This window comes from Notothenia coriiceps, unplaced genomic scaffold (assembly GCF_000735185.1).
Source record: "Notothenia coriiceps isolate Sejong01 unplaced genomic scaffold, NC01 NC01_scaffold00017138, whole genome shotgun sequence".
Lineage (NCBI taxonomy): Eukaryota > Metazoa > Chordata > Actinopteri > Perciformes > Nototheniidae > Notothenia > Notothenia coriiceps.
This window is the reverse complement of record NW_011349839.1, coordinates 13,120-39,825: the sequence shown is the minus strand read 5'-3', so window position 1 is coordinate 39,825 and position 26,706 is coordinate 13,120. Positions and strand designations below refer to the sequence as shown.

Here is a 26,706-nt window from a genome sequence, read left to right as displayed (position 1 = left end):
TTATGACATCATAAAGTGGCCAAAATCTGATCAGCTCATTTTCAGACAGGTTTTTATATAAATGGATCAGGACAAAAAGAGAGAGACTCTTTTTTCTGAAACTTTCAGAATCTCTTTACACCGAGACACGTTGATGTAGACAAGACAGGAAAAAGTGGATTTTGCATAATAGGTGACCTTTAAAGTATTGAGACTTGATACAAATAAAATAGTTTGGACTATTATTTTTCCCCCCAAAAATGTTTTCATCATACATTCATCAACACTTTTTTTAGGCTTTGTAAATCATTCTGTGTTTCTATTCCCAGTGCCTCCCCAGCGGACCTGTGTGAGGTGGTGCGCAGGGTGGAGGCCTCCATGTGGCTGGTGACGGGGGCTCAGCGCTGCCCCCTAGTGAGGGCGGCTTACATCGCAGTGGCAGACTCACTAAGGAGCCTCCTCTCTGAGACCTTCCTGTCAAAGCTCAGTGACACACTCCAGTCTGACCTCCTAACACCCCAACAGCAACTTCAGGTGTGTGGCACAAATGTTTTTATAGTAAGAAATGTAGGTGTTGAATGTCGATGTATCCTTGGGCAAGATACTTAATGGCACGGCGAAAACTGTATGAATGTGTTGTATGAATGTTAGCTTACTTGAGCTAGTGGCACTTTTCTCTGTATGAATGATGACTTGTAGAATGTAAAGCGCTTTGAGGGGTCATAAAGACTGGAACAAACGCGATATATAAGTACAGACCATTTACCATTTAATGATCCCAGTCATCCCAGCCTCATCATCCCAGGCCACATCGGCATTATGGTTGCCCTCAAAGGCTCTAACTGCAAGACGACATAAATATATTAACTCTTATGATATCACATTATAGCCTCGGCATTCGTTTAGTTTTTGTTTTAGTATTGAAACATACATTGTGGGAAATGTTGTTTATGGAAATTGTACTTCTGAAAACTTGCAGATAAGCAAATATTTATTCTTTGCAAGATTTCACGGGGCAACATTAATTCAGGGGGTGGGCTCGATTTGGGTAATTTGACGCTTGAGTCAAAATATGAAGACGTCTCATCTTGACCCTTCCGGGGTATCATATACAAAATGTTTTTACTTTGGCAGAATATAGTGCATTCATATAGGACCCCAATACTCATAGTTAAAAGCAGGATTGAGAACATGTTGGCTTGTGAGTGAACGGCTACCTGGATGCCCTAAGAAATATGTGTTCTAATGTTTTATCTGTATCACCTATGCAGGTTGGGTTGTCCTCCTTCCATCAACAAGCCATCCACTCTCTATGTGCAGATCAGAAGCGAGCGTGTCAAATCTGGGAAAACTTCTCTGCAGCGAGCCCTGATCTCAGGCTCTCATTGGTCACGTGGGTGGTGGATGAGCAGGGTTTGCAGCAGAGCGGCTCTAAAGAGGTGATCCGGAGGGTTCTGCAGGTGAGACATCATCTGCAGATTTCAGCGTGAGGAAAACAACCTCTCCAAAAACTGGTCCAACAACTTTCAGTAAAACGAGCTTCTTACAGCACAATGCGAGGAAATTAAGGGAGGCTTAAGTACAATGCCGTCTGAAATCTGGCTGCAGATCTTTTTTTCCCTCTTGCATGAGAAAGGGTGTGTCTATAAGCTTTCATTATCTGCTGTTCGTGTTGGTCATTTAGATAAACTCTAGACCACCCAGTACTGCCTTTCCATGTGTATCCTGTTTAGTGTTTAATTGACTCTCTTTAAGATAAGTTGATAAGATGCTATACTGCATATCTATATACAGTAGGTAAGGACTACTGTACATGTGGCCTTGTCATTTTACAGAACGTGTTTACATTGTTAACACCATTTAGTTGGACTGGAGAAACTGGTTTTCCTGTCTTATTGTAGTTGTCCTTAAAACGTTGCTGTTATCACAATAAATATAAAGTGTTTTGTTTGACGAATACCTGAAAAACTGAGCAGATCTTTACACAGATTGTTGTTGTTTGTTGGCAAAAAACACTATCCCCTATGCATAGTGCGCTTTGCACCTGGTTGGCATTGTAAGCACATTGATAATTGTGCTAGTAGATTAAAGAACATATACTTCAACCTCTCTATCCCCAGTCAAACCTTAAGGAGGCGTTGTTGAGCAGCAGAGTGGAGTACCGCAGGGTCTACCTCACAGCCCTGGCGGCAGTGATGGCCGGAGGCGACTCGACTCAACATCTCCGTCACTCGGCCACACCGGAGGAGCCGGTTCTGCCTGAGTGTCTAGATTTGTTGCTCGGGGACCTGGAGGACATGAGAGGAGGGCCAGAGTTCTTGTCCTTGGCTTTGTTTGTTGCTAGTCTGCTGCTTTCCCAGTGTTCAGACTCAAGGTTTTTATATATTGTCTGTTTTTACTTCACATACTGCACTATAACACTTCTGGCTGCAGCTCTGACTTTTTTTTGTTTTTGTATATCAGTACAAGGACGTCCGTGTCCCAGCGCTGGTGTAACATTTTGGAAAGCCACCGATCCCCAGCAGCCCCTGAAGTACTCAGGATTGCGTGTGCTGAAGCTCTGTGTGTGGCTGGAGTTCCTCTAATGAGCCACAGCACTCCTCCTGCCATCATGATCAGGTGTGTTTTATTGTCCAATAATGAGTCACATTCAATTATATTATTGCCATTTCTGGACCTTTGTATACCAGCTATAACCTTTCAAAAATCAATGGACCCGTAATTCTTTAGAATATCGAGACATTGAACTTGGAAAAACAATTGAAAATAAAATTTGACTCTTGGGTAATATTGGGAAAATCCTATTTGACCAAACCAAACATAACTCAACGTGATGGCCAAAATGAAGGTTATGTCCATACATCAACGTGCTTGTCAATCAAATGATACTCTTAAATTAAAGCTGCATCTTTCTGGTTTAGGTTGATCCACACAGGCGTTTACTTGCTGCAAGACCAAAACCAGCAGGTGAGGATGAAAGCGGCCAGTTTTACCTCCATGCTGCACCATGCGAGGACAGCAGTGAGCCAGCGGAGCGTCTACTTGATGCAGGTCAACCAGGCTCTGCCGCTGCTCCTGGACCTTCTCCTGGAGGAATGCTGGGATACTCCCGGCACATTGGAGGTGCTGCTCTGTCACCTGCCTCAGTCCAACCTCAGATCTGTGCTGAAAGAGGCCTCAGAGGCAGGGTATGTCACTACTGAATCAATACACTTATACAAATAGAGGAGCGTTGATTGATTATTGCTTAACTGATTTTGTATTGCTCTCTGGTTCAGGAGTTCAACTCTGTACGAGCAGGATGAGGCCAATGTGTTTGCAGAGCCCTCTGTGATGTCTGCACATGTGCTGCCCTACCTGCTGCAGATGGTAGAAAGATCCTCGGAATCCCCTGCTGTGGCTCAGAGCCTGAGAGCCTGGGCAGAGGGAGGGGCTGCACAGCTGCTGGACAGCCTGGCAGTCTGCAAAGAGATCCAGCCAGGTACCAGTCTACAGTGTAGAAATGGCAATTAAAATATTATGACCTGAGCTCCTCCAACAATCCAACATGCAAACAACAACAACGTGCAAAAAGACTATGTACATGTCAATAGAATATGATATGTACAAGAACAGATGTGAAATAAAATAATGCAAGTTAAGACAAAATTACATACGGTTTATTGCGTGGATAACTATTTATATAAATAAGTATATTGCAAGATGAACAGGAATGTTTATCAGGGCACTTAGCAGAGCCCAGGTGTTTAGCATTCTTATGGCCTGAGCTGATGTATATTCAAAAGTTGTTTTCTTTACAATGCAATTATTTATTCTCTCTATAGCTGAGACATTGACCCGGTCCTGGCTGGCTCTCCTCACGGACCCCCGTTTCCACTGCGCCCTGAGTGGCCTACTCACCAGGGCGGCCTTTCTTCTACGGCTGGTGAAAACATGTGAGGATCTACGACACCTCTCTGAGCCTGCAGCATTGCACATGAGTTTGCAGGAAGTGTGTAGTGTGCTCAGTGTAAACGGTGTCCACTTTCCCTCAGCTGTGACAGCTGCTGTGGCTGGAGAGCAGCCAATATGACGAGGGGCATCTTCTGTACAGTCTGTGACCAAAGCCTTTTGGACAGGGATAAGATTACCTGTGGATATTTTAAGAATGCTTATGACATTTACATGTGCAACACTAGTAATGAATGAGTAGTGCAACCGCTGATGCTGCAGTACACCAGAATAAGGCAGGCTGACGGTTGTGTAAAAGCTCAGTTGCTGCAGTCGCTTCTCTTGTATAAATCATCATATTACATTACATTACATTTAGCTGACAAGTGTTAGTCGACCAACAAGATACAAACTTGAAGAAAACAGAATCATATAAGTAAATCAGGTTTCATAGAGCTAAAACATTTCAAGTGCTACTCAACAGGCTTTAGATAAGCCAGTCCTTTATTAGTGTAGAAGTGCTTTGTTAGTAATTCTATCTCTCGAAGTGGAGTCAAAACAGATGAGTTATCAGTCTGCGCCGGAATATGTGCATACACAAACAAAGACGCCCACAGGGCCCAAGGTGCTGTGTTCCTGATAAGTTCTTGTTTTATACAGAGATACAGCCATCAGCCATCTAAATAGAATGAATATTTTGTATTATTAGAACAGCTCCAGGTCTGTCCTTATAATCACCATCACTTCAAAGCGATGCCCAGGCATCTTGTCTAAGTCGTTTGCTGCTCGTCTCAGAGCTCAGACTGAAACAATGATGTAATGCTGTATTGCCTGGAGAAATTGGCCGCTTGGTGCCCAGCAGGGGAACATAATGGATGTGTTGATGCTCCATTAGAGACCTTCTGCCTGGATAAGTGTCCATTTTCCAACCACACAAGGGATGCAGATGATCGACTAGCTCTGATAGGGGGCAGTCTGTTGCTCCGCAACCAACCACACACTAGAGCAGTCTTACATCACCAGATAGCCCGGCGCACTTGTTTTTAAAGGGGAAGCTCTCAGTGTTAGACAAACAAAGACATGAAAAATTAAGTTTGTATCATTACAACATAGATTTCCTTGGCATACTGTATGTCAGAGGGGATACAAAATTACCTCCATAGCTACATAAGCTCTATTTCAGCTGAGGTTGTGTTGTGTGTTTAGTTATGCTTATAATCATCTAGATTATGTAACAACTATGACATCAATCTTGCATCAATGATTCCTACATAAAGCTCATGAAATGTATTTCCTTACAGCTCACCACCTAGTGTGTAGAGATCTGAGATGAATGTGTGCCTTAGAGAAAGCCACAGGTGGCTCTTCTCATGTCACAATGTGACGCAGAATACTAGGTTATTCTAGATAATGAAAGTTTTTTGGCAAACTGCGAAAACAATATTTTTGGACAAACCTTGAATCATCTTATCTTATCAACAATTCTCCCAGTTTGTTTAACTGCCACACAAAATAACAGTAAGCATTTAAGGGACTGCTACATACTGTGTGGCTGTTTCATCAGACGAAAATATCCTTTATGTTTTAGATTCATAAATCCTTAAAGACAAAGCCTCATAGACCCTTTTAAAACATGGAAGCTAGAACATTGCGATACCTCAAGACAAAGGCAAGAAAAACATGTTGACCTCTTGTTTATATACCTGAAAACTAAAGCATAATTACATCTTATCAGAGTCTGCTTGAACAATGTGTGCAGCCTTTGAAAACAAAGGTTGAGAGGTGAGTTGAAAACACGATGGCACATTTCCTCAAGGTAAAGTGTGTATGAAACTGGAAAAGGACCATCTGGCTCAATAACAGCCTTTGTTATCGTTGCTTAAAGTGTTTACGCACTCAGTGAGTACATGTCCTCAATGATCACATGGAAACAGGGAACAATGCCAAAGAGGTGTAAAAGGGAATAAGGCCAAGTAGGTGCAACCACTTGTCGTGTGTGTGTGTGTGTGTGTGTGTGTGTGTGTGTGTGTGTGTGTGTGTGTGTGTGTGTGTGTGTGTGTGTGTGTGTGTGTGTGTGTGTGTGTGTGTGTGTGTGTGTGTGTGTGTGTGTGTGTGTGTGTGTGTGTGTGTGTGTGTGTGTGGGGGGTGTACCAAGTCAAATATTTTTCGTTTTATAAATGACTTGTGAAAATTGTTTTGTCAGTTTAATTATGTATATAGATTTTTTTTTTAAATAACCATTTATGCTCATTATAATGAAGTGAACAATTTAAGTTGTAATAAAATGTTTGTTTTTCATACTATCAGTGCGTCATAGTTTCATTTTCCAAACGGCATTGCTCATTTCTCCAAGTGATGGACTCTGTAAATCATCGGCGTTATATATTGTGAAACCTTTAATAACAAATGTTAGGTTAAGGCCTTTAGTGTATGGTGATATATTTGGACTTCAGTATTTGAAAAAGTAGACCTCAGCTTGTGACAAATGTGAGAAGTTGCATCGATTCCTGCCAAAAAGCCTCAAACAAATTGACTGAATTAGTCAACTTCAGCTCAGTAAACGTATATATGGAAGTTAATTTCTGATAATTATTAATGATGAAACAAAAATACTTATGGTAAATCAAAATTATGAACATAAAACCCGAAGGATTAGACAAAAAGGCAGAAACTGAGAGACAGATTTTTGAGATTGGGAGTCAAATTTATCAGATAGTTTTTAACAATTTAATTGATTACTCTACATCAGCTCGGTTCAGGTAGTTGTGGAAGTCCATTACTGCTTGGAAAAAGAAAAAACGCTAATATAAACTTTTGTAAAAGTATTTTTTGGTGGCAATAAGCTTCCACAAGTATTAGCCGGCTTGGCCATGTGTTCACCCTTTAAAGGTCTGGAGACATGTGGATTCACCCAGTGCATGCTGGGAGGGTCCCTGCCCCCTGTAACCCTGAATGAGCACAGTGTGATGGAGAGTGCTGGACAGATGCTCTGTGTTTGCTCTAGTAATTGCCTGAAAACCAGGCTGCATATATTTGAAGAGTGGCTTAGTGAACATTGAGGGACTCTCTGTATGTCAGCCAACAGTGACACTCTCTGCTGAGAGTATAGCTCCCTGCAGGCAGACACACAGGGAGGTGCTGCTAGCTCTCCTTTATCAGCCTCCGTAGATTCCTCTCATTCCAGAGACCCCTCAGCTATTTTTATTATGTATTCTACTTGTATTGCTTTCGGTCTTTATTATTTTGCATGTGAACAGTTCTTCAAAGCACCTTTCATTGAGGATGCACTAATTGCCATACATTGTTGTACTTCTTTTTGTTTGTTTTCTTAAGGCTAGAGGAAAAACAGGCCTAGTTTGTTGGAAATGAATCCTGGGAAACAGACAGATTGGTTTTGACAGCTGGACCAAGCACTTAGGGCCGGACACAACTCTTGGATGGGGATTAACTGGAGTTGGATAAACTTGCAATGTTTCCTCAAAAGAACATGGAAAGCAGAGCAATTTACAGACACGCCCAGAAAATGTAATCCATCCATCCATCTTCTCCCGCTTATCTGTGGTCGGGTCGCGGAGGTAGCAGTTCCAGCAGAGAGCCCCAAACTTTCCTTTCCCTGGCCACATCAACCAGCTCTGACTGGGGGATCCCAAGGCGCTCCCAGGCCAGCGAAGAGATATAATCCCTCCACCTGGTCCTAGGTCTACCCCTCGGTCTCTTCCCAGCTGGACGTGCCTGGAACACCTCCCTAGGAGAAAATGTAATAAGCATGGAAATTATTGTTGAAGAAGGAGGAAGAAGGAAAAAAGTTCTAGGAGGAATTATAGAAGCAACCATAATATGTTTGATGTTAGAACATCATTGTGAATTAACCTATAGTTGAATTCCCTACTGACTGTTTTAACAACTTCTTTACTCTCACAAGGCAGCATAACGAGATAAGATAACATGCCAGACTGTTCTGCAGCTGATGCCCGTGTGTGCGTGTGCGTGTGTGTGTTTGTGTGTGTGTGTGGACCATAGTGTGGACCTGGTGAGGCATTAGGACCTGGAGGTTTGTGCTGCAGAAAGGCAGCTCCTCCTCCCACAGAAGGCTGTTTACGAAGAAAGCTGGGCTCCTCTGACAAAAACAAGGGCTGGGACTACAGCGAGAGGAGCAGTGTGCCTGAAAGCACAGGCTCTTCGTCCATTTTAAACATTTTTGTACATGTTTTAAATGTGTTGTTGTTGTTGAGAAAAAGGCACAGTTGAGCACCATGTTGTCGTTGAAGTCAGCCCGTCTGCTCTGCAAGATGTTTTTCTCCCTGCACGCGGTGTTCCTCAGCGTGGCCGCGGTGGAGAGCAATGCATCAAATGGGAATGAAAAAGGTACAAAAATACATCATGTACTTTTAAAAATTTTTTATTTAATTTGAAATGTGTTGTAAACGGTATAACATGTAGCCTAATTAGTTCAAATTAAAATGTCCAATCTTTTGTATCACTTTCTTTTTGATTGCACAATCACTTATATGGGTCGTGCTCACATTTGTTGTGCTTCTCAGATTGCATGAGATCCAATGGAGTGGAGTACAGAGGGGAACTACAGAGCTCTTCCTCAGGACTAACCTGTTTGAACTGGATCAATACCACCAGAGACTATGATGTTACACTCCATACTGATTCACAGACAGGTAAACAACTTTTAATAGATGAGTTTTTATATTTCAGAAGTCAGTGAATTTCCATTTAAATTAAGTGAATCTTCTCTTTCTTTCTGCTGTTGAAGCTAAAGGCAGGAAGTTGGTGATTTTACATGTGACTAATGTGGATGGGTACAACAGGATGATAATCATCCTGACATATTTTTTGATATCTTGATGCAGGGTAATTTACTACAGGATTGCGATTCTTGCACACATGCAGAGCAATAAACACACTTCATTTTGGAAGGGGTGCCCAAACTTTTCGCCTTGGAGGGCAAATACTAAAACGTCATTGTGGGCCAAAAGCAAACACCTATTTTATATAATGTTACTGATGAGATGCAACATGGTACTAAAAAGTGACTTCCTGCACAACGGGTCTGCCATTGTTAAGAATTAACATAAATAATGAGAGATATGTATCAAAACACCTATTTATTCTATCACAATAAAATGGCAAAACATATCTTCTTAAGGCCTCACTTTACAGCAACTGGCCTTTTTCTTTCTTTGTGCTCATGGCTCCTGTCCATTGTAGTGTGATGAAGCAGTGTTAATGATTAATGAATCAAGGGGTTTACACACACAGCAGGACAGACATTCCTGTATATCGAGTAATAGACGTGTGCTGTTTTTATCGTATGTCCTGTAGGTGTGGGAGATCACAATTACTGCCGAAACCCAGACTCCTCTGAGAGGCCTTGGTGCTACATTGCTGGCCCAGATGGGACCGTCCAGAAACAATTCTGTGCCCTGGACACATGCAAAGGTAGGTTAACCCTGACATTTTTAGAAAGTAGCGAGAACCCCAGCTTGAAAAAGACATGCCTGGCAATGATTAATATGTATATTTGAAAAAACAACATGACAACACATACATTATTTTTGTTTCCAAAATGCCCTGATACTGTGCTCTCTTTATGCTGCTGGCAACTACTTTCTCTACGCTGTAAAGCTCTCATTATTTTTGGGGGGTGGGCTATGCTCGGGAGAAATAATGAGATTAACTTTTTGGTATTATGCAGATGTTCTAATTAGTCAACCCAAAAGGAGATTCTCTACTTTTATGGTTCAACCAAACTTTCCCCTTAGTATATTTCCTACCATAAATAAACCATTACATTACATGTTACTTGTTAGAAGCTTTTATCCAAAGCAACTTACACACTCAGTACTGTGGGCAATCCTCACAGGAGCAATTTGAGGTGAAGTGTCTTGCCCAGGGACACAACAACATGCTGACTGCAGTGGGGTTTGAACCTGTGCCCCCCTGATCCGAACACCAACGCACTAGTCCACAGTTTTCTTCACATGTTTTTTCCCATTTTGAATTAGTCTGCAGTAAGTCGTTGGTCAGGGTTAAGTCACTGTGAGGAGTCTCTACTTTGTCCTTTGTTCCTTTCCTGTCTACAAACCCTCACCTAGTCACGCAATAACAAAGCCCTGCAGTCACCAGTCAGAAAGTTCAGTTTGAAGAAAGCTGTTGACCACGCCCCAACCCTCAGCTCATTGGTAGAGAGTCACAGTTTTTGCTTGGAGACAGCAGCTTTTTGGCTGCTTACATTTATGAGTTCTTGTCCTTTAACTTTTGAGTTTGTAAACAACTTGTGTGGGGGAAATGAAAGTTAAAGAGCAGATGTTGACATCGGCAAGCTGTCTTCTGAGGCAAGGTCGAACCATGCAGAGCCTGGCCATAGCACATGTAAAAGAACATGTGCTAAACGATCGTTTCTGTGATGCATGTCCCAGCAGAGAGCCATGTCAGGGCGTTAGTCCTGCCTCTTAAACAGTTGTTAATGTTGTTAGACGAGATGTAATTCGAAACTACACGGTCCAGAAAATTCATCTGTAAGTGCATGACCAAATTTAAATATTAATAAAAGTAAAGTATCACTATACAATATTATTATTATATTTTATATTGTAATAAAGTACATTTTCTATAAAATCAACCGATTATTCTGTTTTTAGACACAATAACCTGACACACACCCTATTTTGGTACAAATGAAGTTTCTTCCGACAGATTCTAAAGTCATATTAAAATCCAAATACCATTCAGCCATAAAGCAGTCCTACTTATTGATTTCCAGGATAACCCCTCGTGGTCTAATGCACCCTGAGATATTAAAGGTAGATGCAATGTAAAGATGGAAATCAATGTTCAAATATTGATTAAAGTACATAGTTCACCCAAAATAATGGGTGAAATATGTGGTAGAACGTTCTAGTGGTCAAAATCTCATATCTCAAAATCTCACTTATAATCTGGCTTCCACTGGCAGTACATCCACAGTAGCACAGTTCAGAGCATCCCCCCAAAAACCAATGTAGCTGTTGTTTAACATTGTTTATTTGCATCTTTAGAACAAGTCTCCACTGTAGCAGCAGAGGCCGAGCCCCTGGAGCCATCAGGAATCATTCCCACCACAAAGAGCTCAAAGCCAGCCAAATCTGAAGCCTCTCAGGGAAAAGTTGCTCCAGCGCAGCCAGTAATTGGAATCAGCCAGCGAGTTCGCACAGGACCCACAAAGAAAAAGGACCTTGGCACCCTTGGTATGTTGGTAGTTCATTATTCCTATGGTCGACTCTTGTTATGAGTTATACATTCTAATGAGCTAAATATCTAAGTGTTTGTATGTTCAGGTTTAACCGTTCACGTTCTCCTTTGTTTATCAGGCTACGTCATTGGTATCCTCATGATGGCGGTCATAATCCTCCTCGGAGTAGGCATCACAGTCGGCTACTTTTATAAGAGGTCAGTATCTTAATCACAGCAAGATCATTAATCATTTGGTTCAGTCCTAGAGGAATTGTATAAAAGAGGACCACATTTAAAGCATTAACTAATTCCTCAAGAGGTTTTTGAACTGAGTCCAGTTGTTTTTTTGTGTTCATCTGATATTACTGTGACACAGAGCCAAAATGTAAGAAGACCTTTATTAATCTCCCTAGGGGGACATTCTGTTTTTTTTTGTAATGCTTCAGAGCCTTCTCGTTAGTTCCTTTGTCCACTACCATGTGTAGTGTTCATAGTTTTAGGATGCGCACGAGCAAGACAAGAATAGTTACTTAAAACTCAGGCATGTTTAATGCTTTCGAGTTCATGGCATCAGCTGTTGTTCACACAAAAATGCGCTTTGTTGTTCCCATAGATGTAACACATTGTATTTAATTGGTTTGTCTCACAACAACGCAACATGGGGAGACAAGGCAGGGAATGAAATGCCTACAGTCCATTTCAAGCAAACCTTCATTCATACTGTTGAAGGCGAAGAGAGTGTTGGATTGGATGCAGAATCCTGCACACTCACTGCAGTTATGTAATGTGAAATAGGATGGTGTGATTCCCTTTGGTACAGCACAAAATGCTCTGCTTTTGGCTTTCAAATCTTATTAGCAAGCCCCAGTCTTTGTCTTCTATTTTTAGGAGGTGATTATTAATATGGAAGAGTAACATGTTGTGTCAGGGCGTTTATACAAAGCCTCAGTGTTCCATGACATCACCGTCAGTAATGGGATAGCTGTTTGGAAAGCATGCCAATTTTCTTCTACACCGGCCAGGACTGGCTGTAGACTTCCCTCCTTCAACAGCTTTTAACTCTAGTATTCTGCTGGCCAGAAAGGGTGTGATGCATGCAGAGGTCTATGCTAAACTCCCATTGGGAACAGACCGTTGACCATTCAGTAGGAGTACAGATCCCACACAGGCTTGACGTACTTAAGAACCGCAAAAAGCACTCAGGCTCGCAGTGATGAGCAAGTGTTTTGTCCCTAATGTTATATCAGTAATACGTCTTCTAAACTCTCTATGTCAGGGGTGTCAATTTCAAATACACAGTGGGCCAGACTGGTTCAATGTTTATTGCGAAACTTATTGAAATGAACTCATTGCACATATTAAACCTGGAACTAACAAAGCTTAAATTATTGCCTATAAAAACAACATTAAACATTAAATAATCAGTTGCATTCATTTCTTATGGCTCTATCTGCAGCTTTTCTTAGTCATTTTTTATGATTACATTTTTCCACAGGCCAACAACAGCTTCAAAAAAACTATTCCCCTCAAAAAAAAAACCAAACATGCCCTGTTGTCTCAACAAAGAAAGTGCAGAAGGAAACATCCATTAAACTCAGGTTGCTGCAATGTGATGCTAGTTCAAGCAGATACTTGGCGTCTCATCTTGGGTGCAAGTTCATCAATGTTTGGGCTCAGGCTCTGAGCNGTGTGCCTTGGCAGTCTCAGTTTCACGGACCTTTCACGGACCTATGCTATAGATCACTATTCTAGTTTTCCTCGAAAGAGTGTTTTGTTTTCCTTATTTTTATTACTGTGCAAAATTCCAGTAAAGTCTTTATTTTGAAACGCTATCTGAGTCTGAGTTTTGAGTCGTGCAATTGAGTTCATGCCTCAGTGTTCACCCCTTGACACCTTGGATGTTTAATTGTAGGGATTTTTCACATTATTTCCTGAAGTCAAATTGTGTGGCATTAGTTAAAGCAAAAACACCCAAAACTATAAACGTGACATAACATGAGAATCGTGACACAATCGACATATGGTGTTGACAAGTTGGCGAAAAGTTTATCAATTCCAAAGACAAACAGTGATGAGAGGCGGCATGAGACTGCTTCCCACTGATCTGGAGCCAAAGCACAGCAACTCTCAAAACACCTTCTATCTGAATGGTCAGGGCAGCATGTTCTGAAACTCTGTGTATCAACATTGATTCTTCGTAACAGCTTCAGTTCAAACAGAACACATTCTTCATAATCTTTTATGTTTTTGGCCCAGAATTTGTTGAGAAGATTAACTTCACTTTCATGTTTTTACGGTATGTAGCAAGAGAGCCAGCTGGATGGAGAGGGAAGCTGCTCGTAGCATCTCTAAAGCTCACTAATTAACATGACGTTTTTTGTGAAGGGACCAGACATTTCCTGGAGTTAAAAAAATTCAGGCTAGCTGTTTTCTCCTGCCTCAACTTTTTTTTTGCCAAGCTAACATCAGATTGGTATCCATTTCTTAATCTAACCCTCAGCAAAAAATATGAATAAACATGATTTCAAAATGTCAAACTATTTACTATTAAGACAAGAATTACAAGTTGTTCACATAAAGCACATGTGTCAAACTCAAGGCCCGGGGGCCAAATCAGGCCCTTGGTGGATTTAATTTCGGCCCGCAGGATAATTTCTAATTACTATTAGATCTGGCCCACCGGTATATTGCACGCACACCTTCACCCCATCCTGAGGATTTCCTCAGCTCAGAGCCTGAGCCCAAACATTGATGAACTTGCACCCAAGATGAGACGCCAAGTATCTGGCTTGACTAGCATNAATCCATTAAAAAACGTCTTCTGTGGAAGCCGTGGCGCTGTAAAAAGCACGACCAATCATCTGAGCCGGCCCGGCTAAAGTAACTGGATGGCCTACCTGGCAGGTAGGCCATCCAGTTACTTTAGCCGGGCCGGCTCAGATGATTGGTCGTGCTTTTTACAGCGCCACGGCTTCCACAGAAGACGTTTTTTAATGGATTTATTGTCAAAGCACTTCAGATATTCATTGCTATCGGGATGTTAAGAGCATTCCATGGAATATAACAAAAAGTGTATCTCGAGCCGGTTTCTCAAACTTACCTACCCCACCTTTTAATATAATGATCTCCCTTGTCTGGTCCCTTCACAAAAAACGGCATGTTAGTTAGTGAGCTTTAGAGATGCTACTAGGCAGATTATTGTTAGCATTTTCCCTCTCCATCCAGCTGGCTCTCTTGCTACATACCGTAAAAACATGAAATTCATCTTCTCAACAAATTCTGGGCAAAACACATAAAAGAATGTGTTCTGTTTGAACTCAAGCTTTTGTAAAGAATCATTGTTGATACACAGTATCAGAACATTTCAGAGTATTTATTAATGTAATGAATCTCCCTCGTATGTGTTTAGGGGTCGGGACTTAAAGAAGCATCATGAGCAGCGAGTGTATGAGCGTGAGATGCAGAGGATCACTCTTCCCCTGTCGGCTTTCTCCAACCCCACCTGTGAGCTGATGGATGAGAACACCATCGTGATCATAGCAGAGCACGAGATTACCCCCATCCAGGAGGGGGGGGAGGACCCTCTCATGGGCCAACACGCTGGAACCCCCGGAGCCTGAGGAAGAAGCCCGTAGTCCTCCCAACGCAGAACTGTGATACATCTCTGTAGACCAAAACACTTCTTCACATCTTCGTTTCTCCCTCCTGCCTCCCTGAGTAACCTCTGTTTTAAAAGGAGTAGGGGAGCAGTGTTTGCTCAAAAGACTTGAACTGAATGCTGTGTCCTTTGTGTCCCCTTTAATCTTGTTTCCAACAAGTCAAGCTGTTAAAACATTCTTGACAACTTAAAACTGTTGCAAGGTCTTAAATACTCGTGTTTATACATTTGATAACCAAGTAAATAAGCTAATGTGCTGCCCCTAACTAATAGTATGCATTTTAGTCTAATGGACTAGTCAGTGTTTATAATGGTAGCCAATTCTTTATGAAGGGATTTTGTTTGGAATGGGGTTTATAACCTTTTGTGTATTTCCATGTGGAGAAGTTTCTCTCCACAGGAAGTTTCATTTATATTGACCTGTTGGCTGTGCCGAGAGAAGAGACCTAAATATATCCTCCTCTGAGACAGGATGAGGAAACATGAGGTAAAGCAGGCCCTCTAAAGACAAGGGAAGGCCTCCCACTCTGCCTTAGCATGATACTTCTGAATGTATTTGTTTTTCTTTAACTGGGATGAATATTTTTTCTCTTTGTACTCGACTGCCGATGCAGTTAAAAAGCATCTTGGGCGATCATTGGCAGACATGAAACATAACTTTGAATCCACAGGTTAAGGAGTGACAGGAAATGAGTGCTCTCAGAAAGCATGAGAGAAAGTCCTCAGGACAGAACAGCACTGCCACAATAGAAATCTGATATGTCTTTGCAGGACAGCGCGTGTGGAAGTGCTGAAGAATCCACACATTTGAGTTATGCACTTGATGCTTCATTTTGGAGTAGAATAGAAACAGTCCAAAGTTTGCTGTTGTTCATTCAGAAAGACGAGTGCATGCATGTTTGTATATGTGGGTAATCTTTTCGCATCCTAAAAAGTATAACTACTGATTAAAGAAGACGTTTTAAAAAATACCTGCCTGAAAATCGTCGTACACAGGAGACTTTGGTGCGTTACCCATGATGCACCGTTACTTCCAGTATGTTTGCTATTACTCGTTCACTCCACATTATCTGGTTTTTATTGCTGGATCCACATCATTTGGTTACTACTGCTCCATTATTGTTAGAGTATGTGTACTGGTTGTCACTTGTTTTCTTCACATAAGCAAAGTGTTTAAAATACTGTTGTTCAGCATTTGAATGTAGTACTTGTATTTGTATGACTACATTTTCACTCCTGAGAAGGAAATAAAAAAATCTAACTCAGACCCTGTGATGTGATTTCATCTATAAAATAAGAGGTAGAACAACATGAGTGCTCTTACTGTAAAAGGTGTTTTAAAGGCTTGTCCACAGTAGGACGTTTTGCACCAGCTCCCCCTGTTGGCAATTATTAGACAGTGAATTCATTGGATTCACATGGGTAAGTAAATAAAGTGAAGTAGATAAGGGACAAAGAGGCTTTTGAAAACAACTCTTACCGATCTCCGAAAAATATGTAAGAAGGACGTTTGATTTGATGTCTGGATTGTATTCAGCTTTATTTCAAGGTGCTGACAAAGCTGATCAATTCCATTCATATATATATATATATTTTAAATGTACAATATGTTTCATATAAACCGTTGCATATTTTTCGTATTAAACCTGTTTATCATTTACTCTAAAATGGGGGATATGGCAAATTAACATTAGCAAAGTGATCTTGTCTTTCCTATAGCCAGAGATGTGTTACATTTGTTTAAATGTATATTATGTTATAAAAGTTGTAAGTTTTCTAAACATTTTTGTCAACATTTAATTGAACTAATGTATTAATGAAATACCTAACAAAGTATAAATAACTGATCATTTCAGCTGTTAAGTGATTTATTGTGGGGAAAAAACTGTTCATTTATGTGACCAGTTTGCGTTTTTAGACAAAACAGATGTACAAAAATATTTACTTTTTTGACCTTAAATGGAGCAGAAGAGCTGAGTTTTAGCATCAATTTCACATCCAAATAAAACAAAAAGCCAACTTTAAGAAGGTTTATTTATGAAACACTACAGTGATATAAATAATAGTGGTTACAACTGATCGCCAGTGCCTTGCACGATGATAGCAAAAAGGCAAAAACGTCCATTGTTGACGAAATGTCTAAAAAAAAAAATCTACAACTCTAGAGTTCCCATTAGAAAATGACATTCAATTAGAGCAATACTATTTACACATTTATATACATTGCTTAAGAAATAAAAAAAATCCAGTTCTTCTGTACAAAGCGACTTTTTATGGTCAACTGTTGCTCGATTATGTCGATTATGACGGTTGTTAATGTCAGCCAAAAAAGCTTCCTCACTGTTTTTAATAGGCCTCAGGTGTATGATGGAATATTTGGACAAAATGTCTTTAAAAATCATTTTGAATGATCCATTCATAATTAAACTTGTCAAGACTACAAAGTACAGAAGCATACTTGTAACCATCCCGTCATTAGGTCAGTGGTGCTTAGACCAAATCAAATGTCCACATCTTCTGCCAAATGTTAGAGTGATGAAAGTATTTAAGGTCAGGCAGTGTTTTGCTTCCACTGCAGATGTCGGATACACTTTTCTCCTGCCTTGTGTACACGTCCTTGTCTGTCGGCCATACTGCGGAGCATCTTTGTTTTCTTTGCGGCTGAAGTGAGAGAAGCACTGATCTGTGCATTCCTCACATAGCAAACGACCTCAGAGCATGAAAAACAAAACTGCTGTCACATATGACTCAACAAGGTCCTCCACCTTATAAAGAGGGTTGGCTTTTGTCTGCTAAAAGATCAAAGCAAGTTGAATATCATCTAGTAAACATTAGTGCGATGTGTTGATCGGGTTTCTTAGTACGGTAAACATTTGTTTTAGTAACTAACACTTGTCTTTTTGAAATGTGTCTTTCCACCCACTTACAAATTCACTGCTATTTTCAGAGTGAAGGTCCCACGAGAGGCCATCTACCTCAGGTTTTCCAGTTCTAAAATGGGGTGGCTTTAATTCAATGTCCCTCTTTTTCCCCCATCTACTGTATTAGTGCAGCCATTCGGAGGGGTTAAAGGAGAGAGGGGGTCGTCCTAGGTGCCGCTGTCTGTCGCCGTGGGAGAGTCTGGAGAGGCTGCTGTCGCCGTTGACGACTGATCCGTGCTCTGGGACGGCAGGACGTCTTTAGGCCAGTGAAGTTGACTCATTCTCTGATGCAGTTCATCCAGTTCGGCCGGCAGGGGGATCCCCAGCTCCTGGTAGAGGGACAGAGCCTCGAACCAGTCCTCCAGCTTCAGGAAAGGTGGTCTGAAGGGAGGAGGGGGGGGCACACAGAGGGAATTGAGGTTAAAACTTGACTGACAAGGTTGAGAGAAAACATGAGGAAGCAATCTGGCAGCAGAGGCGTGTCAGGCGGCCAGGTTGAGACGGCATCTGTTTTCTTCAGTTGTTTTTCCCTCCCACTGCCTCTACAGCCTCTTGGGATCAAATAACTGGCTGGGTTATTATCCCTCGAGGTGAAGGCAGGCTTATTTGACATGTGGCCGTTTAAAATGAGTGATAAATACTTATTTTCCATATCCCTTTTAAATAATTCCCTCATGTTGCTGCACAACTGTTGCATAACTCTGCAATTATTCTCTTTCAGGTTTTTAGGGAGTGCTCAATCACTGCTTTTAATAATAAACAAAGTATTATCTATTGTGACAACAGCTGGCGCTCACCGGTTGTCAGGTGTGAGGTCACAGCAGGCCACTGTCAGAGGGAAGAAGGCTGTGGGACAGTCGTCAGGGACGAACTTCTCCACAAACTTGCCGACATTCAGGCCGAAGTCCAGAGTCCTGGGGAGACACTCGGGGTCTGCATAGACTTTTCCAATGATCTACACGACAAGGAAAGAGGAAGTAAGTGTCGATAAGTCAAAAAGTAGACACATACTTGAGAGTGGCATGGGGAAAGAAATAAAGCACAGGCCATAACAGGTTGCAGCCAAAACCACAATGGCATCTACTTTGCATATTGTCAAATCAATTGTAGGTCTTTAAGGATTTGAAAGTTGCTATGCAATCCTATATTTTGAAATGGTTTAAATGAGGGCAAGCTGTTTTGAATTATATGATTTCTGTTTTTCTTGAGTCTCCCACATCCACTGTTTTAGAAAATCCAGATCAATCTGGATAAAAACAGCGTGTTCTTACCTCACAGAGCATGATTCCAAAAGAGAAAATGTCCACCTTCTCATCATAGCGTTTACCTGTAAAACATTTAGTTTAAAGGATAAGTAAATACACTCATTGACTCACATCATTGAATATCCAATGTAAATCAAGTTTGTAATTCATGTTGTTGTCAGTGGCTCACCATTCAGCATCTCTGGAGCCATCCAGTAAGGGTTTCCCACCACAGTGTAGCGCTTCTTCCGGTCGATTCGTCTGAACACCCTCTTCTTGCCGTTTGGTTTTTCGGGTGGAGGTTTAACCTTTTCCTCGACTACGAGTCGGGACAGTCCAAAGTCTGCAACGACCACGGTGTTGTCCTGTTGAAATATGAAGCCTAATGGTTAACTTGACTTACAGTTAGAAGTCACATTACTTTAGAAGTGTATCTTTTTCAGACACAGCTAAGAAAAGGTTGATCCTACTAACCGACCGTTCACAGAATGTTGAGTTGAAATAACAACTTAATGGCTCATTGAAGTAGAACCAACTCTTAATATCCAGAAGTGGATGCTTTAAAAAAAAGATATTGTCTTGTGTTACCAATAAACTTTGAGGTTTCACAGCTATTCTTGGTCGTATAGACTGTCGGTGAATCACAGGGCTGGAACTACTATTAGAGCAAAATGCACGCCAACTTTTCTCAGTTCATGAAACGTACAAATAGTTCCCACGCTTTATTATCATTGTTTGGATTTGATGATGGGTAACTGCTGGCAAGATGCCATGTCACACCTACCAGTTTAACCAGGCAGTTGTGAGAATTGAGGTCTCGGTGTATGATGCTCATTGAGTGAAGGTAGGCCTGAAACAAAGAGGAAAGAAAATCACTTTTATATAGTAAAACTTTTATCCACACAACTTCTGTGACTGACGCCAAGTGAATTCCTTTAGCTGTGACATTGAGCACGTTGACACACATTTGGGCATCTGAAAAAGCAGCCAAAGATTTCACTTATAGTAATGTCTTTGCAAGAGGCCAACTCACCATGCCAGAAGCGATGCTCTTTGCAAAGCTCACCCTTTGCTCCCATGGAAACGGATCCTGTCAGTCACATGAAAAGACAACAAAAACAAGAGTGAGAAATGAATAGAAATTCCCCCAGAGGCCATAATGCACAACAGGTACATACAACATAACACTGCACATGTAGAGACAGGAACACGGTATTCAACAAGAACACACACAACAAAACTGGGCCTCCCCCACACGCTAAAAACACATTTAGAGACAAACCCCCCCCCCCCTCCTCATTGGACTGACCACTGAACTATATTGCTTTTCAAAAACAGTGAGCTGTGGGAGGAGGGGAACAAAGCGCTTTAAATTGAACCTGGGAACACTTTCCATAACTTTTCTCATTCCACATATTGGCCTAGAGGACATGTCAGCCAGCCCACTAAAGAGTGGAGAGCCCCCCCCATCAGTGCAGAGACAGTAGATAGTTAGATTTACATCAGGAAAGCCCCCTCCCACAGTACTGTTGCACAGAACTTGATTTTGTGCTCCACCGTGAAGGACAAGAGGAAGAGGTTGATTCAATCAAGCCGTTGAACTCACCGTGTCTCTGATGAAGTCTTTCAGCGTGCCTCCCTCGATATACTCCGTTATCAAATTAAGCCTCTTGTCCTTATAGAGCACACCGATAAACTTCAAGACGTGGGGATGTTCCAGACATCGCATCACTTTGACCTGAAGCAGAAACAGAATTCAAATGTTTACCATTATGACGGGCAATTGTGGAAACATGCGATGTGCTTCAGTTTCAAGTTGAAGAAATCACAGCTTCATGCTGCAGATAACAAACCTCCTTAAGGAAATCCTTCTGGGTCTCTTCATCACAACGGATCAGCTCCTTCATCACCATCACTTCTCCTGTGGCTTTGAGAGTCACCTGTTAATAAGACAAAAGTATTACTTGAAGCCCATGCCGTTGAAAAACCAAGAAGTCTCCAAATCCAGTTGGAGGCTGACCTTAATAGCCTGTCCGAAGAAGCCTTTCCCTAAGACCTCCCCGTGGATGAGGTCACATGGGCGGAAGATGCGATGAGAGCAGCTATTGGAGGATCTCAGGGACTCGGAGCGGCCGATGTCTCGGGAGATAAAAGGCATGTCTTTGGGAGAGTTCGGCCCGGGCGACGTGCATATGCTGGTACTGCGCCTGTAACAGAGAGAATACGGATGATTTATATAAAACTCATCTAGACCCATAATATCACATTTTATTTCACGTGTATTTAGTTGACTAATTCCTGCATTTGACTTCCCCATTGTGTCCTTTTTACTTCTGTATTTCCTTTTATGTCTTAAATGTATTGTCTGTTGCACTGTTGGAGGAGCCTGGGAGTTAAGATGTCCCATTGTTAAGAACTAGGGTGTAGCTGTCTTGCATATGACAACAAAAGCCTTTGAATGTTCGACACGAAATACAAGCTGTGTGTGTTTCTGGCTGCTCTCACAAACCTCAAAGACCTCCTCTTCAGAGTGCCGTCATCCACCACGTCGGTTCTCTCCAGGACGGCACCAGCCGGGGAGGACAGACGCATGCGGGACGTGGCCGGGACCCCCAGGTTGGTACTGGGCGACCCCAGCCTGAGGCGGTCCAAACGCTGCCGGACCGGGTCGTACTCGATGAGCAGCTGCAGCGTGTGACTGGTGCGGTGAATCAGGTTATCCACCTTAACCAATGAGAGTTGAACACGTTTTTAATTATTACTTACCGGGAAATACATCAGAGATTCATTTTTTTCTGAACATTTAATTAAACAACATCCTTGACAGTGACTCTCATATGACATGGGAGAGATACAAATAATACTGTTATAAACGTACAATATAAAATAACAATTATGAATATAAAAGTATTAGATACAGAGAGTTCAATGATGTGTGTCCCTCTGCTATATACCTTATAACAAGTGACCACTTCTCTAAATACATGTCACGATTTATTTCAACAATTACATTTTACAATTATTTGTATTCAATTTTCCTACGTTTTATTTCATATTTGTTAGTTAATTGTGTCGAAGGAGACCAATTCCTTTCTATCCGAGTCAGATAACCACGCAGTGTAATAGAGAGAGGTATTTCTGTTGTTATTCAGCCTACCCTCATTGATATCAATGGGGTAGACAACATATTAGAAACACCTCTCTGTCTTTTCAATACCTCTCTAAAACAATTTCAACAAACTGTCAATATGCCTGCATGAAGGAGAGTTCTGTCATGACTGTTGGTTTGGACTATTAGTTTTATGTGTAACTACTAAACTGGTAACGGATTGTACCTGCACCAAAGCACATGACTTTAAATCAGATTAACTGTCAAGCATAAGTAATGCAACCTATAAGATGGGATACTACGTGCAGTCCTTCCACTTACCGTTCTCACCCAGCAGAAGAATGTATAAATGATCGGGGAATGTCAGGAATGCCGAAAATGACATGTGCATGTGTTGTGTTGAACAAGAACAATGCTTTTGCAAATTGCTCTCAAGGAATGGACGTGCCCTTAATAGCAACACTAATTCGTTCCATTTGAAGAACTTCAGATCCCGTATCTCTCCATGAGAATCAGAGATGTGTGCGAGGTGTAAACCCACCTCCTCCTGCATCAGTGTCCCGACAGGAAGGCCATTAATCTCCAGAATCCTGTCCCCGACGTGGATGGCGTTTCGGACCTCTGGACTGATGAGCATGCCTCTGACTCTGAACAAAACATAAACAACACCTGCATGTGAGTATTAGCACTACAAGGAATGATTTAGAGAGATTAAGGAGAACTGGAACACACTCATATCCATACAATAACTACCTTTCTTGCAGTGACACAAACAAACCAGTGCCCTGCTATTTAGCAGACCTATAATCAGTTTAACATGTGGTCCCGCATTAACACCGATGCGAGCCTCCCTCAGGTCCCACTTACTCTTTGACCTGCACACTCGCTGAGCCGCTGACGTCCCTGGACACCGTGACGGAGAAGCCCCTCTTGCCATTGGCCGCAGAGGGCATGGAGATGAGGGTCACTGTGTGAGGCAGCGAGTCGAGGACAGACTCGTGTGAGCGCTTCTCCAACATGGGTGTAAGAACCTGCTGCTTATAGCACTTCCCACTGCACACAGAGAGAAAAGGAGTGGATCACTGCATGCCTGTTGTTAGGTTACTTTGCAATTCTGTAAAGGAGTCATGAAAAGACGACCAACAAGGAACATTAACTTGAGGACACTTATTTTTAGTCCATCTTTGACTAAGGAATAAGATCAGATATCGATCCCAAATGGGGATGGCATGGCACAATACAAATTAAAAAGACTAGAAATAAACAATTTGAAAATATACGTGTTGAATTTACACATTAACAAAAACAATATATAAAGCAAGTTATTATATATACATCTAACTAACATGATACCTGAAATTAAACAAACATTTCCTCTTGGAGTGAAAATGAAACCATGCATTACAATTAAATGTCTTAAAAGCCGCTATGAAAATACAGTAAGAACTCTAACTAACTAAAACATGTTTTAATGTTCTAATTAACATACACATTGAGACTGGTGTTTCAAATATGTTAACTCATCACAGCATAGACTGCATGTGTTCATAACACTCTTTAAAAAGAAAAAAAGGATTGATCAGGTCTCTTACCAGTAGAGTTTGGATCGCTCCACTAAAGCGTAGGTATCCCGGTCCTCAATCACCACCTTGCAGCTTAGACACACAAAGCACTCTGGGTGATACTTGTGTTCTCCGGCCACCTGGAACCACAAAACAAAAAGGTCTGATCTTCAAAATGTTCACGAGTGGAGAGAAGTAATGCTCTGACTGGAGTCGGCTGTGCTCTGCTTGTCCCAGGTGAGTGTGTCGTGAGCTGCTTTATGCCCTCCTCCCCATTGAGCGGTGACACAGGCGTAACACCTGCTTTCTCTCACGCAGTCTGGAATCTGATATGATGTCACCTTCCTCGGCAGGTCTGAGCCGCTCGTCTCTGACGTTCTCCCTCCCCCCCCCTGAAACCCGCCCACCATCTCGTGCTTTCTTTCCCATTAGCACCGCCTGATTTCCCTTTCTGTCATTTATGATGCGTGACTTCTCTGCCTCTCTCGCATGCAAGATGAGATAATGTGTCAACCCTTAAGCACCTGAGTACTGTAGTTATGCACGTACTTAAGCACGGGAAATGTTGATTTCAGGTTCAATGATAACTCCGTGTTAAGCCTACATTTTAAATGTGGTCTGCGGTTTATCTACAAAGCACCCGAGGGATGCAGAAAGAGAGTGAGGCAGTAAAACTGGGGAAATGCATAATTAAAAGGAAGTTGTTTCAATAGCCTCCTGGGAACCGAGGAAAACAAATGTTTTCTAATCTTCTTTATTTTCTACCTTTTTAGGGTTAAAAAAACATCTTTTATTTTGAAATGTTACAGTATGTCCACTGTAGAGGACGTCAGGACCATTTTAGTTTGAAGACAGATAGACTATGTAACGTATTATGGTTATAGAGTGTATACAATAATACATTAACCTTTATTTAAAACATGAATAAGTAATTGATCTGAACATTGCTGTTTATTTGGTCACTAAAAAACTAGTTTGGTTTTTGGTGAATCTTTCCAGATCTTCAAAGACCTTGTAGTCAATGTAGTGGGGAAAGTACCTCATTGACTCCAGTCGGCACGGGCTGTAGGGTCATCTTGACTAGATTTATGGATGTGGTCTCCATTGGACCAAGCTCATAGAAACAAAGCTTGCATTCCTGAGGCAACTCTCATTCTTCATGGATCCACTTAAAATAAAAACAACAATAAGACATACGTGCTACTCTATGTCTTTCCCGCTCGTCCCTATCTGTCTCGGTCTGTATCTGTGTGCTCATGGAGCCTCCTGCATCTTTCCCCCCCTTCCTCTTGACCCTCTTCTATCCCAGGTGTGAAATCCTCATCTCTCTCATCATCTCAGAGCTCAAAATCTTAATCTCCCTGAACTATCTGGTACAGAAAATGTCTGCTTCAGTTCCGTCTCCTGCAACAATATTGAGTCCTAAAGTCCATGAAGACGTTCCTGACATCCACTAAGATGGACATTTATAAAAAGAGCTGTTATTTGAAAACTTGAATTATTTAATTGCTTTCAGAACTAATTATATAGTTCCTCACATGTTAATAAACAAGAGCATATTTGATTTGCATGGCATTTTGTTTTTGGTATGCCAGCCATTTTGGATGAAAACAAAGAGGAACTTCCCAGCATGCAATTTTAACCAATGACATATCACTGGAAAGACCAGGATGTCCTCTGTACAGTACATCAGGGATTGATAGAGTAGCTCAAAATGTTCAATGGGCTTGGTCCCAGGAGGATATTGATAGCATGAGCATTGATTGAGGAATAATTGTTCAAACACATGATGAGGCCCAACTTCATCTGATATACCAATAGTATAATATGATCAAATAAGTATAATCTTAATGATACACATTATTTGGATTAAGTCCCAGAGATGTTGACTCAAGTCACAGTTTTGATGCCTCGTTACATGGCAGAAAATAAACGACTTGACTCAGGACACGATAACTCAAATAACTTTTCTGTCTGTGTTCATTTTATGTTTTCAATTAAAATGTTCATGCAAGCATAACACTGGGATATACTTGTGATGGTGAACACCCTGCGAGCCCAGCCCCTCCCCACTATAGCATTATTAGACAGGTACTAATGCATTGTGTGTTCTCTCAATAGACCAGATACTAAAGGTAATACTGCAGTATCTGGGGGGGAGGGGGATTTGACTTGCCTTAACATATACTGTGACGTAATCAAGAACAAAGCACTTGGGATTTGTTTGAGGAGTGGACCAGTTGTGGAATGCATCTGAAGTACATTTTCTGGCGTATTGTACTTAAGTATGATTTTGAAGTACTTTACTGGAGTATTACCATTTTGTGCTGCTTCCTTTTTCAACTAATACATTTTGGAAACCAATATTCTACCTTTTACACTGTATATGATTATAGGTGAAGATATCCAGCAGCCTTTCTGCTTCACACACGTTGCATACCGCTATTTTCTTTTCTTTTTCGGACACCTTAAAATACTGCCAGACTGGTGAAGCCATTTTGGCGAGCTTGTTTTGGCGAGCTTGTTTTGCCGCGCACAGAGAAAAGTGTCATGTATTTTACGTCATAATTTTACGTCATGCGATCGGCTCTCGCGATGGGCATTTTTAGAGAGCCCCGATCGATCGGCAGAGAGTGAGTATCGGCCGATATCGATCGGTGGCCGATTGATCGGAGCATCCCTAAATTTCCATTTGGGTATTGGCACGTCACCATACCCAGGAAGAAAACAATGGAAAAAGAGAAATCTCCAACGAGGCGCTCTGGGGCAGCATAGACAGGTCTTTTCTGTGTTACAGTTCTCCTCACTACAGGGTGTACTTTGAGGGTTTTGACTCTGCAGACCGCTTACATGCATAAAAACCTTCATAACACACAAGGGGACGGGGAATAACCGGAAAAGCATGACATGGGCCCTTTAATATTGAAATGTTTATTTTACTGCATTACTTTGACGAGACTTAGTAAGTCACCCCACGACCCATCCCTTTTCTTAGGGATGTCCTACTCTAATCCCTCACATACTGTCTGGTTTATTAACACACCCTTTTCATAACCGAACATTTACAGGACAAATTATT

General features: G+C 41.5%; 3 protein-coding genes across 3 annotated transcripts in view; 2 read left to right on the top strand and 1 right to left on the bottom strand.

Moving 5' to 3' along the window:
• Window positions 1-4,336, top strand: part of LOC104950175 (thyroid adenoma-associated protein homolog) — a 13,753-nt gene extending 9,417 nt beyond the window's left edge. The window contains exons 25-31 of the mRNA XM_010776658.1: window positions 309-513; window positions 1,251-1,439; window positions 2,100-2,353; window positions 2,443-2,598; window positions 2,901-3,167; window positions 3,258-3,460; window positions 3,804-4,336. Coding sequence (XP_010774960.1) covers window positions 309-513; window positions 1,251-1,439; window positions 2,100-2,353; window positions 2,443-2,598; window positions 2,901-3,167; window positions 3,258-3,460; window positions 3,804-4,051 — 1,522 coding nt within the window. The 3' untranslated portion in view covers window positions 4,052-4,336. The remainder of the gene's footprint in view (window positions 1-308; window positions 514-1,250; window positions 1,440-2,099; window positions 2,354-2,442; window positions 2,599-2,900; window positions 3,168-3,257; window positions 3,461-3,803) is intronic.
• A 3,676-nt stretch (window positions 4,337-8,012) lies between these two features.
• On the top strand, window positions 8,013-16,058 carry pik3ip1 (phosphoinositide-3-kinase interacting protein 1). The gene is made up of 6 exons (XM_010776655.1): window positions 8,013-8,274; window positions 8,451-8,579; window positions 9,244-9,360; window positions 10,959-11,147; window positions 11,271-11,349; window positions 14,543-16,058. The coding sequence occupies exons 1-6, from the start codon at window positions 8,163-8,165 to the stop codon at window positions 14,751-14,753; spliced, it is 837 nt and encodes a 278-aa protein (XP_010774957.1). The 5' UTR covers window positions 8,013-8,162; the 3' UTR covers window positions 14,754-16,058.
• A 749-nt stretch (window positions 16,059-16,807) lies between these two features.
• limk2 (LIM domain kinase 2) overlaps window positions 16,808-26,706 on the bottom strand; it is a 20,907-nt gene continuing 11,008 nt past the window's right edge. The window contains exons 4-16 of the mRNA XM_010776654.1: window positions 23,658-23,767; window positions 22,933-23,118; window positions 22,607-22,712; window positions 21,466-21,680; window positions 20,977-21,163; window positions 20,810-20,896; window positions 20,563-20,694; window positions 19,990-20,046; window positions 19,741-19,806; window positions 19,147-19,321; window positions 18,984-19,039; window positions 18,510-18,667; window positions 16,808-18,093 (exon numbers count right to left, since the gene is read on the bottom strand). Of these exons, the coding sequence (XP_010774956.1) occupies window positions 17,880-18,093; window positions 18,510-18,667; window positions 18,984-19,039; window positions 19,147-19,321; window positions 19,741-19,806; window positions 19,990-20,046; window positions 20,563-20,694; window positions 20,810-20,896; window positions 20,977-21,163; window positions 21,466-21,680; window positions 22,607-22,712; window positions 22,933-23,118; window positions 23,658-23,767 (1,749 nt within the window). The 3' untranslated portion in view covers window positions 16,808-17,879. The remainder of the gene's footprint in view (window positions 18,094-18,509; window positions 18,668-18,983; window positions 19,040-19,146; window positions 19,322-19,740; window positions 19,807-19,989; window positions 20,047-20,562; window positions 20,695-20,809; window positions 20,897-20,976; window positions 21,164-21,465; window positions 21,681-22,606; window positions 22,713-22,932; window positions 23,119-23,657; window positions 23,768-26,706) is intronic.

Excerpts from the sequence above, each read along its gene's own strand:
- pik3ip1 (XM_010776655.1), top strand. The coding sequence starts at position 8,163 with ATGTTGTCGTTGAAGTCAGCCCGTCTGCTCTGCAAGATGTTTTTCTCC. Across the intron at positions 8,275-8,450 it reads ATCAAATGGGAATGAAAAAG|ATTGCATGAGATCCAATGGA; the intron begins GTACAAAAATAC and ends TGTGCTTCTCAG. Across the intron at positions 9,361-10,958 it reads TGCCCTGGACACATGCAAAG|AACAAGTCTCCACTGTAGCA; the intron begins GTAGGTTAACCC and ends TTGCATCTTTAG.